Source organism: Myiozetetes cayanensis, unplaced genomic scaffold (assembly GCF_022539395.1).
Source record: "Myiozetetes cayanensis isolate MyiCay16 unplaced genomic scaffold, myiCay2020 scf5-8, whole genome shotgun sequence".
NCBI lineage: Eukaryota > Metazoa > Chordata > Aves > Passeriformes > Tyrannidae > Myiozetetes > Myiozetetes cayanensis.
In genome coordinates this window covers 115728843-115740967 of record NW_026087742.1, presented here as the reverse complement: position 1 = coordinate 115740967, position 12125 = coordinate 115728843, and the positions used below count along the sequence as shown (strand labels likewise).

The following is a 12125-nucleotide window of genomic DNA, read 5'->3' as shown; positions in this document are numbered from 1 at the left end:
CCAGTCACTGGGATTAGTTTTAGGCCACCCTCATTTCTCACCTTGCAAAAACCCAACCAGCATTCCCAGGCTCCCGTAGAAGAAACCCAGCAAAGCTGAAACCAAAAGCCTGGTGGTCCTTCCTCCGTGGTGTAAGCCATAAAACATCCTCTTCCTCCTTCTGTGCTCTCCACACAGAACAAACTGCATTTCAAACGTGAGATAAGCACATTTTAACTGGGGCAAAGGGCAGCCCTAAAGCTGGCAATTATTTCAAGGTAAGACTGAGAACAGTAAGTAAATCCATATCCCCACTGGAAACATTTACCTTTTAGGTAAGAAGGGGAAAAGTGCAGGAAAACTGTTCATTTATGAGCAAAAAGCTTCCCCTGGAGAAAACGACCCCTGTGTGATTAGAAGGATGTTGGTCTGACCCCCAGTTATTCTTGATATTCCTGAAGTATGACTGGCAGCAGTTTGTTGGAGTTTTTTATTCTAATACCAGGAAACACATTAAATACCAACTGCTATCTCTTACACTGAGCAGCATGAAATTAATTCCAAGGACTGTGGTGCCAGCAAATGTCCTTTGTGCCAGAGCCATCACAAGTCAGGAGTGGTTTGATTTGCCATGCAGAACCTGCTGAGTGTAGGGACTCACTTAAAAACCATAACCTTTTACAAAAAAAAAAAAAAAAAAAAAGCTACTTTATGTTTACCTGAACAATTATATAAAATTCTTAAAATCAGCTCTTATCCCAGCACAGCCCCTGCTCCAGGGATGGGCTTTGTCCTGTTTGCTCACTAACAGTTCACTGAAGCCTCAGACACAGGAGGAGGTTTGGAAGGTGAAACGATGGAAAGCCACGGGTGGGAAGGAAGAAGCCTGGAGATTCCAGCAGGAAAGCCTGGCAGGCTGCCATTCCCTTTGGAAGAGATCCAGTCCTATGTACATATTCACAAGTGTGTCCTGGGAGAAGAGGAGCTTCTTACAGAGCCTGGAATTTGTCTCAGTCCAAAAGCAAACCAGGACCAAGGAACTGTAAATTATCTACACACAGAGAACCAGGTGGTGACTATGGAGCAGATGGGGGGAGCTCAGCCCCACAGCTCTTCTGTCCTTCCAAACTTGTAGATCAGAGTACTGAGGGGAAAAAATCAAAGGAATAAAAATCAGACCACAAATAAGGTACTTTTAACAGTATTCTTCAACCTTACCCTGTAAATCAACAGCCCAGCACCTGCATTCCAGCCAGTGGCTGGGGCTGCTATCTGTGTTTTGTTTCCTGTGCATGGCTGAAGCTTTGGGAGCCAGCTGAAGCTCAAACAAAAAATAACCAGTTTCACAGCCCTTCTGAAGGGAAAAACTGGTATTTATGGAATTCTGGGACTGATCCACAGAGCTCCAGAGCAGCAAGTCTCAGCCTGGCACCTGGAACCAAGCTGAGCGTGGCACGTGCTGGGCTAAAATCAGAGCAATTCCATTTTTATGAGCCAATCCGAAAGAAAGTGGATCCTGTGGGGGAGAAGGCAGATCCAAATTACAAAAGCTCCATCCCTGGCAGTGTCCCAGGCCAGGTTGGACGGGGCTTGGAGCACCCTGGGCTGGTGGAAGGTGTCCCTGCCCATGGCACTGGATGATCCTTAAGGTCCCTCCCAGCCCAAACCAGTCTGTGACTCTAAATAAGACAAAAGATTTCAGGCACAGTGAAACTATTCTCAAAATCTGCCTCCAGCGATTTCCCACTTCAATCCCAGAAGAGATTCAGGAAGTGCTGTTTCCTGCAGGAACATCCCCAATTTCCCAGCCAGGGCATTGCTCCAGAGCCCACTGACCTCATTCCCTGCAAAGCATTGGATGTGGGACTGGAAGGAAAAGGGTCAGCACAGGAGTTTAAAAAAGGAGGTGATGTGGAATTTTTTCAGTGACTGATTTTCACTATTTAATGTTTTCAGTGCCTTTTATTAATAAAATCCCTGGATTGCAGAATGCATTCTCCATCTAAACAGTTATTACAGATAGCAAATCAGTTCAAAGTGTTATATGAGAGACTTAACAATATGAACTGAAATAAATCCAGTGTGCTGTTACAAAACACAGCATCATGCTCTTAGAAAATGGAATTATCACTCTCAATAACTGAAAGCTCAGCCACTGGAAGGAAATACAGGTAATATCAACCATCAGCTAACTGAGCCACTGGTGTGAAATAGGCTGGGAAGGGGCAATTGAATCTCCCACCTGGTTCTGCTGGGAGAGATGCCAAGGTACTTGCAGCACGTGATTGCCATTATCCAAAGGCACTGGCACTATCTCAGCCAGAAAACTGGCTGGGCCCACATTCCAGAGCTGGAAGTTCAGGGAGAGCAGAGAGAGCTGCACTGACAGGAGCGTGAGGGGAGGGCAGAGCCCCTCATGGGCTGGGAAGGGGCACAGCAAACCTTGGTTTTAAGCTCTGGAGCAAAGGGAGTAGAAAAAAAAAGAACTCCCTTTCCAGGAGTCTCGGTGTTGGGAAGCAGGTAAGCCCCTCTGGAAGGAGGGAAGTTTGCCCAGTTAACTCACCTGAAAAATATTAATGCATTTTGGAAGAAGACTGCTAAGCCAGGGTACACATTGGTGTCTGCAAAGGAAGGGACAAAGGGAAATGTTCAGCTCTTCAGCACTGGGAGGGGGGTCTGACACAGCTCACAGTGTGGCCTCTGACTGAAACCTGCACCCTGTGGCTTGGGTTTGTCAGACACCACACACACCTCCATGCTTTGGGACTGCCTGCCAAAAAAGCTGGCAGGAAAAGCCCTTTTCCAGAGGTGAAAGGAACCCAACCTACTCTGTGTGACGTAAGCTCCGAAGAGAATCCACATGGAAGCAATGAGGGATCCAAACATCAACATGAAGCCGATGAAGAGCCAGATTCGAGCACCTGCAGGGCAGATCAGAAGCTCTGAGAAGGTGGGGGTGGTTACCCATGGGGACAGACACCCAGCTGCTCCCTGCTGATGGTTAAACCCTGGATCAAGGGCAAACATATCCACCTGCTCGCCCACGGGAAAGGAAAAGTATTCTCCTTTTGTCTTGAGCTGGTTCAGGAATGGCACACAAAGAAAAGCATCACAGGCCAGTTCAGCTCTCAGTAAATCCCCCCAGGTTCCCTCTGAGGCATTTACAGATCCCCTGGAAAAGGCTGCTGGGAGCCACATGGGAAACAGGGCAGGAATGATGAATGGAAGCAGAGGGGAGAGCAGGCCCATGGACACCACACAGCAGGTGACACAGAGGGAGTGGGATGGCTGGGACCCATTCCTCAGGAATGTCTGCTCCAGAGCCCACCCAAGGCAGGAATTTACTTCTCCCAGCAGCCATCCAGGATTTGCAGAGGAAAGTTTAAGAAGCCAAGATATTCAGCAGCTGAATTTTTCCAAGTTCACCTTTTTAATAAAGACAGACCTTATCTCCAAGGGTTAATTCTGTAAAGAAATTAATTCACAGAATTCTCTCCTACTCCTTGTCTTCAGATTATTTGTTTCACCACCAATTGGTAAAAAAAAACCAGCACAGAAATAATCAGTCCTTCAGCTCAGTGTGACTTTCAGAGTTAATTTACCTGTTCTTCCTAAGCATCCATCACTGTAGCTGTCTCCTCTCACCTGTGCATTTGATACAGCATTTATCCTAGGGACAAAAAACAGTAGATACACTTCAGGTTATTAGAAAATCAATTTAAGTTCCAAGTTATAAATTCTGGAAAAAAAATTCCTAGGCATTCTGTATAGTCACAAACCCCAATTCCTCCTTTTTTCTTGCCAATATTGGGTGATTCAATAAAAGCTGTTACTTCTCCCCTGAGCTTCCAGATTGACATCTCCATGACAAGAGCCAGGCCATTACCTCTCCCATCTGAGGGAGTTCTGGGCAAGGAACAGGTGTAAAAATTGCTACAAAACAGGGGGAAATGCAGTCAAATGTATTAAGTATTAAGCATTGGAAATGTCCAAGGCCAACCTGGACAGGGTTTGGAGCACCCTGGGCTGGTGGAAGGTGTCCCTGCCCAGGGCAGGGGTGGCACTGGATGGGCTTTAAGGTCCCTCCCCACCCAAACCATTCCATGATCCTGTGATTTGTCCATACTTAGACATCTGTCCTGTACACCCTGGGCTGGACAGCTCGTGCTGAGTCGCTCAGAACCCCCCTGCCCCACTCACATGAAGAAGGCCAGCGTGGAGAAGACCCCGCAGGTGTGGAAGGCGTGGTTGAGCTGCTCCGGCTTGGGGTACACCACGGCAGCGTCGATCATGATCCACCAGCCTGTGAAAAACTGCCAGCAAAACACACCACTGTGACAGCCTGGCAGGGCACAGGGTGCCCAGAGAAGCTGTGGCTGCCCCTGGATCCCTGGAAGTGTCCCAGGCCAGGTTGGACGGGGCTTGGAGCAGCCTGGGCTGGTGGAAGGTGTCCCTGCCCATGGCAGGGGTGGCACTGGATGGGCTTTGAGGTCCCTTCCAACCCAAACCATTCTGTGATCCTATGAAATTCCCTGTGCAGCCTTAGGAAGGAGAATCCTCTAAACACAGGTGAGGTACAGATGATGCAGGACAGGGGTGTTCCAACTGATCTAATTATGCAGAAAATCCATGAGGAATATTTTTTTAAAGGGGAGCAGAAATGGTTTATCATCAGCAACATCACAGGACTCATAAAAACGCTGCTGACAATCCCACAAGACATTAAAGAATCACAGAATGGCACTTGACAAAATCCCAGAACATGCTGAGTTGGAAGGGGATCATCCAGTCCAACTCCTGGCCCTGCACAGGCCCATCCCCAAGGGTCACACCCTGTGCCCCAGAGGATCATCCAAACCCTCCTGGAGCTCTGGCAGCCTTGGGGCCGTGCCCACTGCCCTGGGGAGCCTGGGCAGTGCCAACCACCCTCTGGGGGAAGAACCTTGTGCTGAGCTCCAACCTGAGCCTGCCCTGACACAGCTTCAGCCATTCCCTGGTCCCCCAGAGCAGAGCTCAGTCCTGCCCCTCCTCTGCCCCTGCCCAGGGAGCTGGAACTGCACTGAGGTCTCCCCTCAGTCTCCTCCAGCTGAACACCCCAAGTGCCCTCAGTGTCCTCACAAATCAAGGCCCTGCCCCACCTCGTGGACGCTCTCGGGGGGCAGCCCAGGGTGAAACCACCAAAGGTGCAGCCAAAGTGCCCAGCCCTGGCCAGCCCAGCTCACCAGCACCCCCGCCACGACGGAGGCCAGGGCGTTCCTGCGCTCGCTCCAGTCGATGCACTCGCACTCGGGCCAGCGGAAGTTGTCCAGGAACCCGGCCATCGCCTCCCCTTACTCTGCCCTGCTCCTTCGGTGCTGGCACGTGAACCTTTCCATCAACAGTGTCCCAAGCACCTGGAATGCAGCCAAACACAAATCAGTGACATCTGGACATCCACAGCTCTCCTGAGTGGTTTTACAGCACGGGGGTTCTCACGGGGTCGAGTCTTTCATCCAGGACCTTCTGGTGGAAGGTTCCCTGCCCATGGATTGAGATGATTTTAAGGTCCTTCTCAACCCAACCCATTCCATGACAAACTCCATGGATGCTTTATTGAGATACATTTTAAAAACCACCCACCTTCAACAGAATTACAAATCTGTTGTAATCATCACAACCCCAAAACTTTAAGGCTTAAAGTCATGTCAAGGATTCTGAGTTCGATACTAACATTTCCAGTCTCCAGATCGGTAGATAATATAATACAGTGCCTTTCTAACACAGGCAAAAAGAAACCAGCTCAGCAAATCAGCTGATACCAAGGGTAAGGAAGGTCTTGCTGCAGAGAAGGTCACAGAGAACTTTAAATATGGGAAGAGGAAAGCAAAGTTAATTAACTGATTCACAGCTCCTTCAGCACCATTCTATTTGGGTTTAATATTGCCAGCCTCCATAATTCATTTCCAGCCATTTGTTGAAGACTAACAACAAATGTCCTTCAGGATTATGTTACAGCCCAGGCTGATGGAGAACATATTCCTGGCTAATATCAACAATTAGAAACCCTGCACTAAGAAATGGAATAAAAATGAATAAATAAACAGCTTGACTAATTACAAACACAGGTCACCTCCTGTGGACAGGATCAAAAAGCCTGTCCTCCTGGATGCAGTTCCAGAAACCCAAAGTTGTGATGTTGCTTTAAACACCAAAATTTAAACACAGCCCCTCAATTCCAACCCTGTTTTTCATTTGTGCAGTATCTGGGCTCAACCATCTGGCCCTTCCTTGTTTTCAAACAGCTCCATCTGGACTCTCTCCCTCCTCCCAGCACTGATGTGTCTGTCCCCTTCCCCTGGGCCCTTCCTGTGCCTTCCTGTCCCCACTGGGCACAGCTGAGGTGATTCCCTCACCTGGGAACACATTGCATCATCCAGAACGACCCCTGGAGCTCTCCCGGCCTGCAGGCATTCCCAGAACACCCGGACAAAGCCTGGGAAGCAGCTCTGGGTGAGCCTGTGGACCAGGGGCTGGACCAGGTGCTCTCCAGAGGGGCCTTCCCCCCTCAGCCCTCTGGGGCACTCCAGGAATAACCTGGGCAGGCCTGGGGGACTGAGGGAAGAGCTCCTCTCACTGGTACAGAACTGCTCCAACTCCAAAGGCACTGGAACCACACAAAAGCCAGCCCTTCCCTTCTGGGACTGAAAGGAGACACTGTTTGGTTTGGCACTGCAGGGACAGAATGTTGGTGTAATTAAGGCAACTTCCAGTCCCCAGAGTGACTCATGAGTACCTGGCAGAGCCCTCCCCACTGCACACTCAGTGCTGAGCAATGTCCTGTGGACTCCCCACGCTGCACAAACCCTGTCTGCATTACTGGGGGGTTCTGAACACGAGTGACAAACCAGAGGCGTTTTGCTCACTTCAGAATCTGGGACAAAACTACAGACATGGAATACGGATCCACATGGATCATGGAAGGGACCCTAAAGCCCATCCAGTGCCACCCCTGCCATGGGCAGGGACACCTTCCACCAGCACAGGGTGCTCCAAGCCCTGTCCAACCTGGCCTTGGACGCTTCCAGGGATCCAGGGGCAGCCACAGCTTCTCTGGGCACCCTGTGCCAGGGCCTGCCCACCCTCCCAGCCAGCAATTCCTTCCCAATATCCCATCCAACCTAGCCCTCTCTCCACGGAAGCCATTCCCTGTGTCCTGTCCCTCCATGCCTTGTCCCCAGTCCCTCTCCAGCTCTCCTGGAGCCCCTTTATGCAGCTACAGAGCTCTGGCTGCCCCTGGATCCCTGGAAGTGTCCAAGGCCAGGTTGGAGCACCCTGTGCTGGTGGAAGGTGTCCCTGCCCATGGCAGGGGGTGGGACTGGGTGGGCTTTAAGGTCCCTTCCAACCCAAACCATTCCAAGATCCACATCTGCAGTTCCCAACACCCCCAGAAACAAAGGAAGAAAACAATAATCTGTATTTCAGTGTGAAGAACCAGCTGAGGCTCCACCATGACCACCAGACCAGGCTGAGGTTTGTCCCCACACGGATTAACACAGACACAGGGACAGGTTTTAGCCCAGTTCCATCCTGCTCCACAAACAGACACCTCTGGTGGAGGCAGATCCTTTCAGCTGGAATTTCTTACCTGGATAAAGCTACAAACCCCACTCTGTGCCTTCAGCTTCCACCCACACACTCCACAGGAGGAAACAGGCCAAGCCCTTGGCATCCACTGCCCTTCCCACAATCAGCCTCCTCCCCTTTCCCAAGGACAGACAGGTTCTCCCACTGCCCCTGCAGACATTCCTCACTCGTGGCCAACAAGGAAAACACATTTACAAGAGCCAACTGCAGACATTCCACAGGCTGAACACAACTGAAGCTGCAAAAAGCAGCCCTGGCAGGTGGCAGCACTCAGGGTGAACCCACCTGTGGGTTATTCAGGCAGAGAACACAACAGCAGCTCAACATTTGAGCTTCATCAGTGAAAATCAGCTTTTTCTCTCCCAGAATGAAGTGATTTCACTTCAACAAAATATTAAAAGCAGCTGCAAGGAAACACAAGAAGTCTGCACAAAGAAAACTGGAATATCATCAGGTTAGGAAAGAACAGAACCTCCTGTTCCCACAGAAAACAGACACAAAGGAGGAAGAGAAGAAATTTCAAGTCAAGAAGAAAACTCAAGTTTTCCATGAAGAAGATGCATCTTCTACGAGCAACTCATCAGAATGTGCTTTAACCCACATGCACAGATGACGAAAAGCAATTCAGGAGCTTTTGTGAAAGCTTCTCTGAAGTCCACTGTGGCTTTTCCACTTATTGCAGTCATTCCCTGCAGTTTCACTTTCAGTTCTCCCCACCCCAGAGCACTGGACTGGGTGAATTTTTAAGTATTACAGAAAGATAGAAGGAGGAAAAAAAGGAATTCATAAAAAAACAAACAAGGGGGTGTGTCAAAATTATTAAAAAGTGACAGTATTTATATTTACATTCTTTGTGATGCCCCTGGATCCCTGGCAGTGTCCCAGGCCAGGTTGGACGGGGTTTGGAGCACCCTGGGCTGGTGGGGCTGGATGGGCTCAAAGCAACCCAAAGCATTCCATGATTTATCCCTTTACAGGACTGTGACGCTCAGCCCCGGAGCAGAGCGAGGGCTCTTTGAGAGCGCAGTTAAAGTTTGAAGGCTGGGGAGAGGCCGGACAGGAGAAATCAGCTGAACGCTGCGATTGCCCAGAGCCCACCCCGCTGTGAACCCGCACGGGAGCAGCGACACTGGCAGGCGGGACCCCGGGCGCAGCCAGAGCCCTGCCAGGAGCGGTGGCTCGCAGTAAATTGTCATTCAGACACCACAAGCCTCTTTTCCCCCTTCAAATCCGGCCCGCAGAGCCCAAACCCCGCGCGCGGCACGGGCGGCGCGTCCCGGCCGAGGTCAGGCGGTGACACACCTGGACGCGCGGGGCCGGCCCCGCGCCCTCGCGGGCCCGCTCCCTCCCTGTCTCTCCCAATCCCAATCCCATTCCTATTCCCACTCCTATTCCCATTCCCAATCCCAATCCCTCCCCTCGCCCCGGCCCCCGTACCCGCTCCTGGGCGCGACTCTTCCGCCTGCGGCCGCCGAGCCCCGTGACTGACGCGCCCGCCCGCCAATCAGAAGCGAGCGCCGCGCGTCAGCCGGGGGCTGGGGAGGAACGGGGCGCTGCGATTGGTCAATGTGAGGTCGAGTCCCGCCCCCTCTCCCCAGGGCGGGGCGGGAAGGGGCGGGGCCGGAGCGCTCCCGCCTTTCCCCTCAGGCCCCGCCCCTTTCCCTCCGCCATGGCCGCCCCCCCACGGCCCCTCAGAGCCCACAGCGCCACCCACACGGCCCCAGAGAACCCGCCCTCTGCCCCTCAGAGCCCACAGCACCTCCCACACGGCCCCAGAGAACCCGCCCTCTGCCCCTCAGAGCCCACAGCGCCACCCACACGGCCCCAGAGAACCCGCCCTCTGCCCCTCAGAGCCCACAGCGCCTCCCACACGGCCCCAGAGAACCCGCCCTCTGCCCCTCAGAGCCCACAGCGGCTCCCACACGGCCTCAAAAAACCCGCCCTCTGCCCCTCAGAGCCCACAGCGGCTCCCACGCGGCCCCAGAGAACCCTCAGAGCCCACAGCGGCTCCCACACGGCCCCAGAGAACCCTCAGAGCCCACAGCGGCTCCCACACGGCCCCAAAAAACCCGCCCTCTGCCCCTCAGAGCCCACAGCGCCTCCCACACGGCCCCAGAGAACCCGCCCTCTGCCACCGCCCCAAAACCCAACAACATTAATATCTTCAGGCAGCTCCCGTGTCAAAATAGAGAAAACTTCGCGCCCCAAACGCCGTTGCGCCTCAGCCCCGTGACTGGTTTAATAAAAGCAGACGGAACTAATGAGCAGTTGGTAGGATTAAAGAATCATGGAATCATTGAATCAGCCAGGTTGGGAAGGGCGTCTGAGATCATCAAGTCCAACCCTTGCTCCACTGCCCCGGTGGTTACCAGAGCATGGCACTGAGTGCCACATCCAGTCTTGTCCTAAAATACCTCCAGGGACAGAGAATCCACCATTGGGGTTGGGTTGGGAGGGCCAAGCAAAACAGGAGTCACAAAACCATCAATAAACTAACTGAGGAACATATTCCATCTAAAACCATGAAACAAATACGCCACAGAAGATGGATGCTGAATAAAAGCCTTGTGAGAAGGAAAGGAAAAGAACGGGATCGAAGTCAACTGGCAAAGATGAGAGGGTACATCTCACAGACACTGAATTTAAACAATCATGGAATGATTTTGGTTGGAAGGGACCTCAATGCTCACCCAGCGTGACCCCTGCCATGGGCAGGGACACCTTCCACCAGCCCAGGGTGCTCCAAGCCCCGTCCAACCTGGCCTGGGACACTGCCAGGAATGAGGATTAAGGTCACTGAACCAACACATTCTGGGGACAATCAATATGTCTTTGGCTCTGGAATCAGCAGTGATTTCACCCTTTTGAGGTCAATGATAAAACACTTTTCAAATTCAAATTCAAGCTATGGCAGCTCGAAAAATTCCTTCTGAAGGCTGTTCTCTCCTGGCTTCTTCTTCCACAGCAGTTAGCATTCCTTGTCCTAGAAGGATTTACTAAATACTTGTCCTAGCAGGATTTACTAAACACTGTTCTGAAGATTTTGTGAGCTCAGAGCAACAAAATTATAGACCAGCCCTGAAAAAATGTACTCCTCCACACACCTGGGGAAAATAGAAATGTAAATTATTTTTCCCTCTTCATCGTAGATGTTGAAGAAGTGGATTTTTGTGCCTGGCAGTTTTGATGACAACAGTGTCAGGCTGATTTAAAGTGCTGGAGTCAGGTCAGCACTTAAACCTCCATTTAAACCTGAGGAGTCTGAATAAGAACATAAAAATCCCCCCCTCTGCTGATTCATCCATTCAATACTGAATCCAACTTCAATACTGAAACTGCTGATGCTTCACTTCAGCAGGAGCCAAACTGTTTTCCAGCAAGGCTGCATTTACTGCAAACTCGTTTCTGTTTATCTTGTGCAATGAATTCGGTTTGCTCTTTAGATCTCCCACTGGAGTGGTTTAAACAGTAATTCAGATCCAATTCCTGTAGGTCATAATGAGAAGCTAAATGCAATCTTTTAAAGATTATTATATCAAAGGACTTCCAGAAAAGTATGTTTAATTTACAGTTTTCATTCAAAACAAAAATAAATTATTGAAATAAACAGACACAGCTGTTGGAGCCAGGCTGGGAGAGCTGGGGGGGTTCACCTGGAAAAGAGAAGGGTCCAGGGAGACCTTTCCAGGGCCTGAAGGGGCTCCAGGAGAGCTGGAGAGGGACTGGGGACAAGGGATGGAGGGACAGGACACAGGGAATGGCTTCCCATTGCCAGAGGGCAGGGATAGATGGGATATTGGGAAGGAATTGCTGGCTGGGAGGGTGGGCAGGCCCTGGCACAGGTTGCCCAGAGAAGCTGTGGCTGCCCCTGGATCCCTGGAAGTGTCCAAGGCCAGGTTGGATGGGGCTTGGAGCAGCCTGGGCTGGTGGAAGGTGTCCCTGCCCATGGCAGGGGTGGCACTGGATGCCCCATCCAGCCACCCCCACAGCCAGGAATTCCTTCCTAAATCTTGTCAGGACTAATTTGCTGTAACACAGAGGCTTAAAAGACCCAGAGTGTTCACCAACAACTAAATTTCCAAGACCTCTTTCTGTGTTAAAGATACAAAAACGGACTCCTGCACATGTACATTCCAAGTCCAGACATTCAGAATCCTCCCTTCAGGGCCATTTAATTTAACCTTAAATAGATGAACGGATTTTAAAATATGTGCATTGAACCTGCCAACAAGTTATGAGCTGTAAGTGTTTAAATATAAAGGTCAAACTCACACAGCACAGCAAGACTTTTTCTGCCACTTTATCTTTTAATATGTTTTCCTTATGCCTCAATTTTCCCTTCTGAAGAGATAACAGACTGTAAAAGTCGTTACACTCTATGCTAAAGTGAAGCATTAATTGGGATTTAAGCAAAGGTAAAATGACCTGAAAGAGAGTAACAGGTTTAACCCCAAGCACAAGGGAGGTGTGAGGGGCAGAAAAGGCCTGTGCCCAATGACAAAAATTAACTCCACCACAGCCCA

At 50.9% G+C, this 12125-nt stretch overlaps 1 protein-coding gene across 1 annotated transcript; it reads right to left on the bottom strand.

Annotated features, from left to right (window-relative positions):
* Positions 1-455: 455 nt before the first annotated feature.
* On the bottom strand, positions 456-9143 carry TMEM50B (transmembrane protein 50B). The gene is made up of 7 exons (XM_050332893.1): positions 9040-9143; positions 5202-5372; positions 4180-4292; positions 3582-3649; positions 2808-2900; positions 2543-2600; positions 456-1123 (listed from the first exon to the last, which is right to left on the bottom strand). The coding sequence occupies exons 2-7, from the start codon at positions 5298-5300 to the stop codon at positions 1078-1080; spliced, it is 477 nt and encodes a 158-aa protein (XP_050188850.1). The 5' UTR covers positions 5301-5372; positions 9040-9143; the 3' UTR covers positions 456-1077.
* Positions 9144-12125: the final 2982 nt, after the last annotated feature.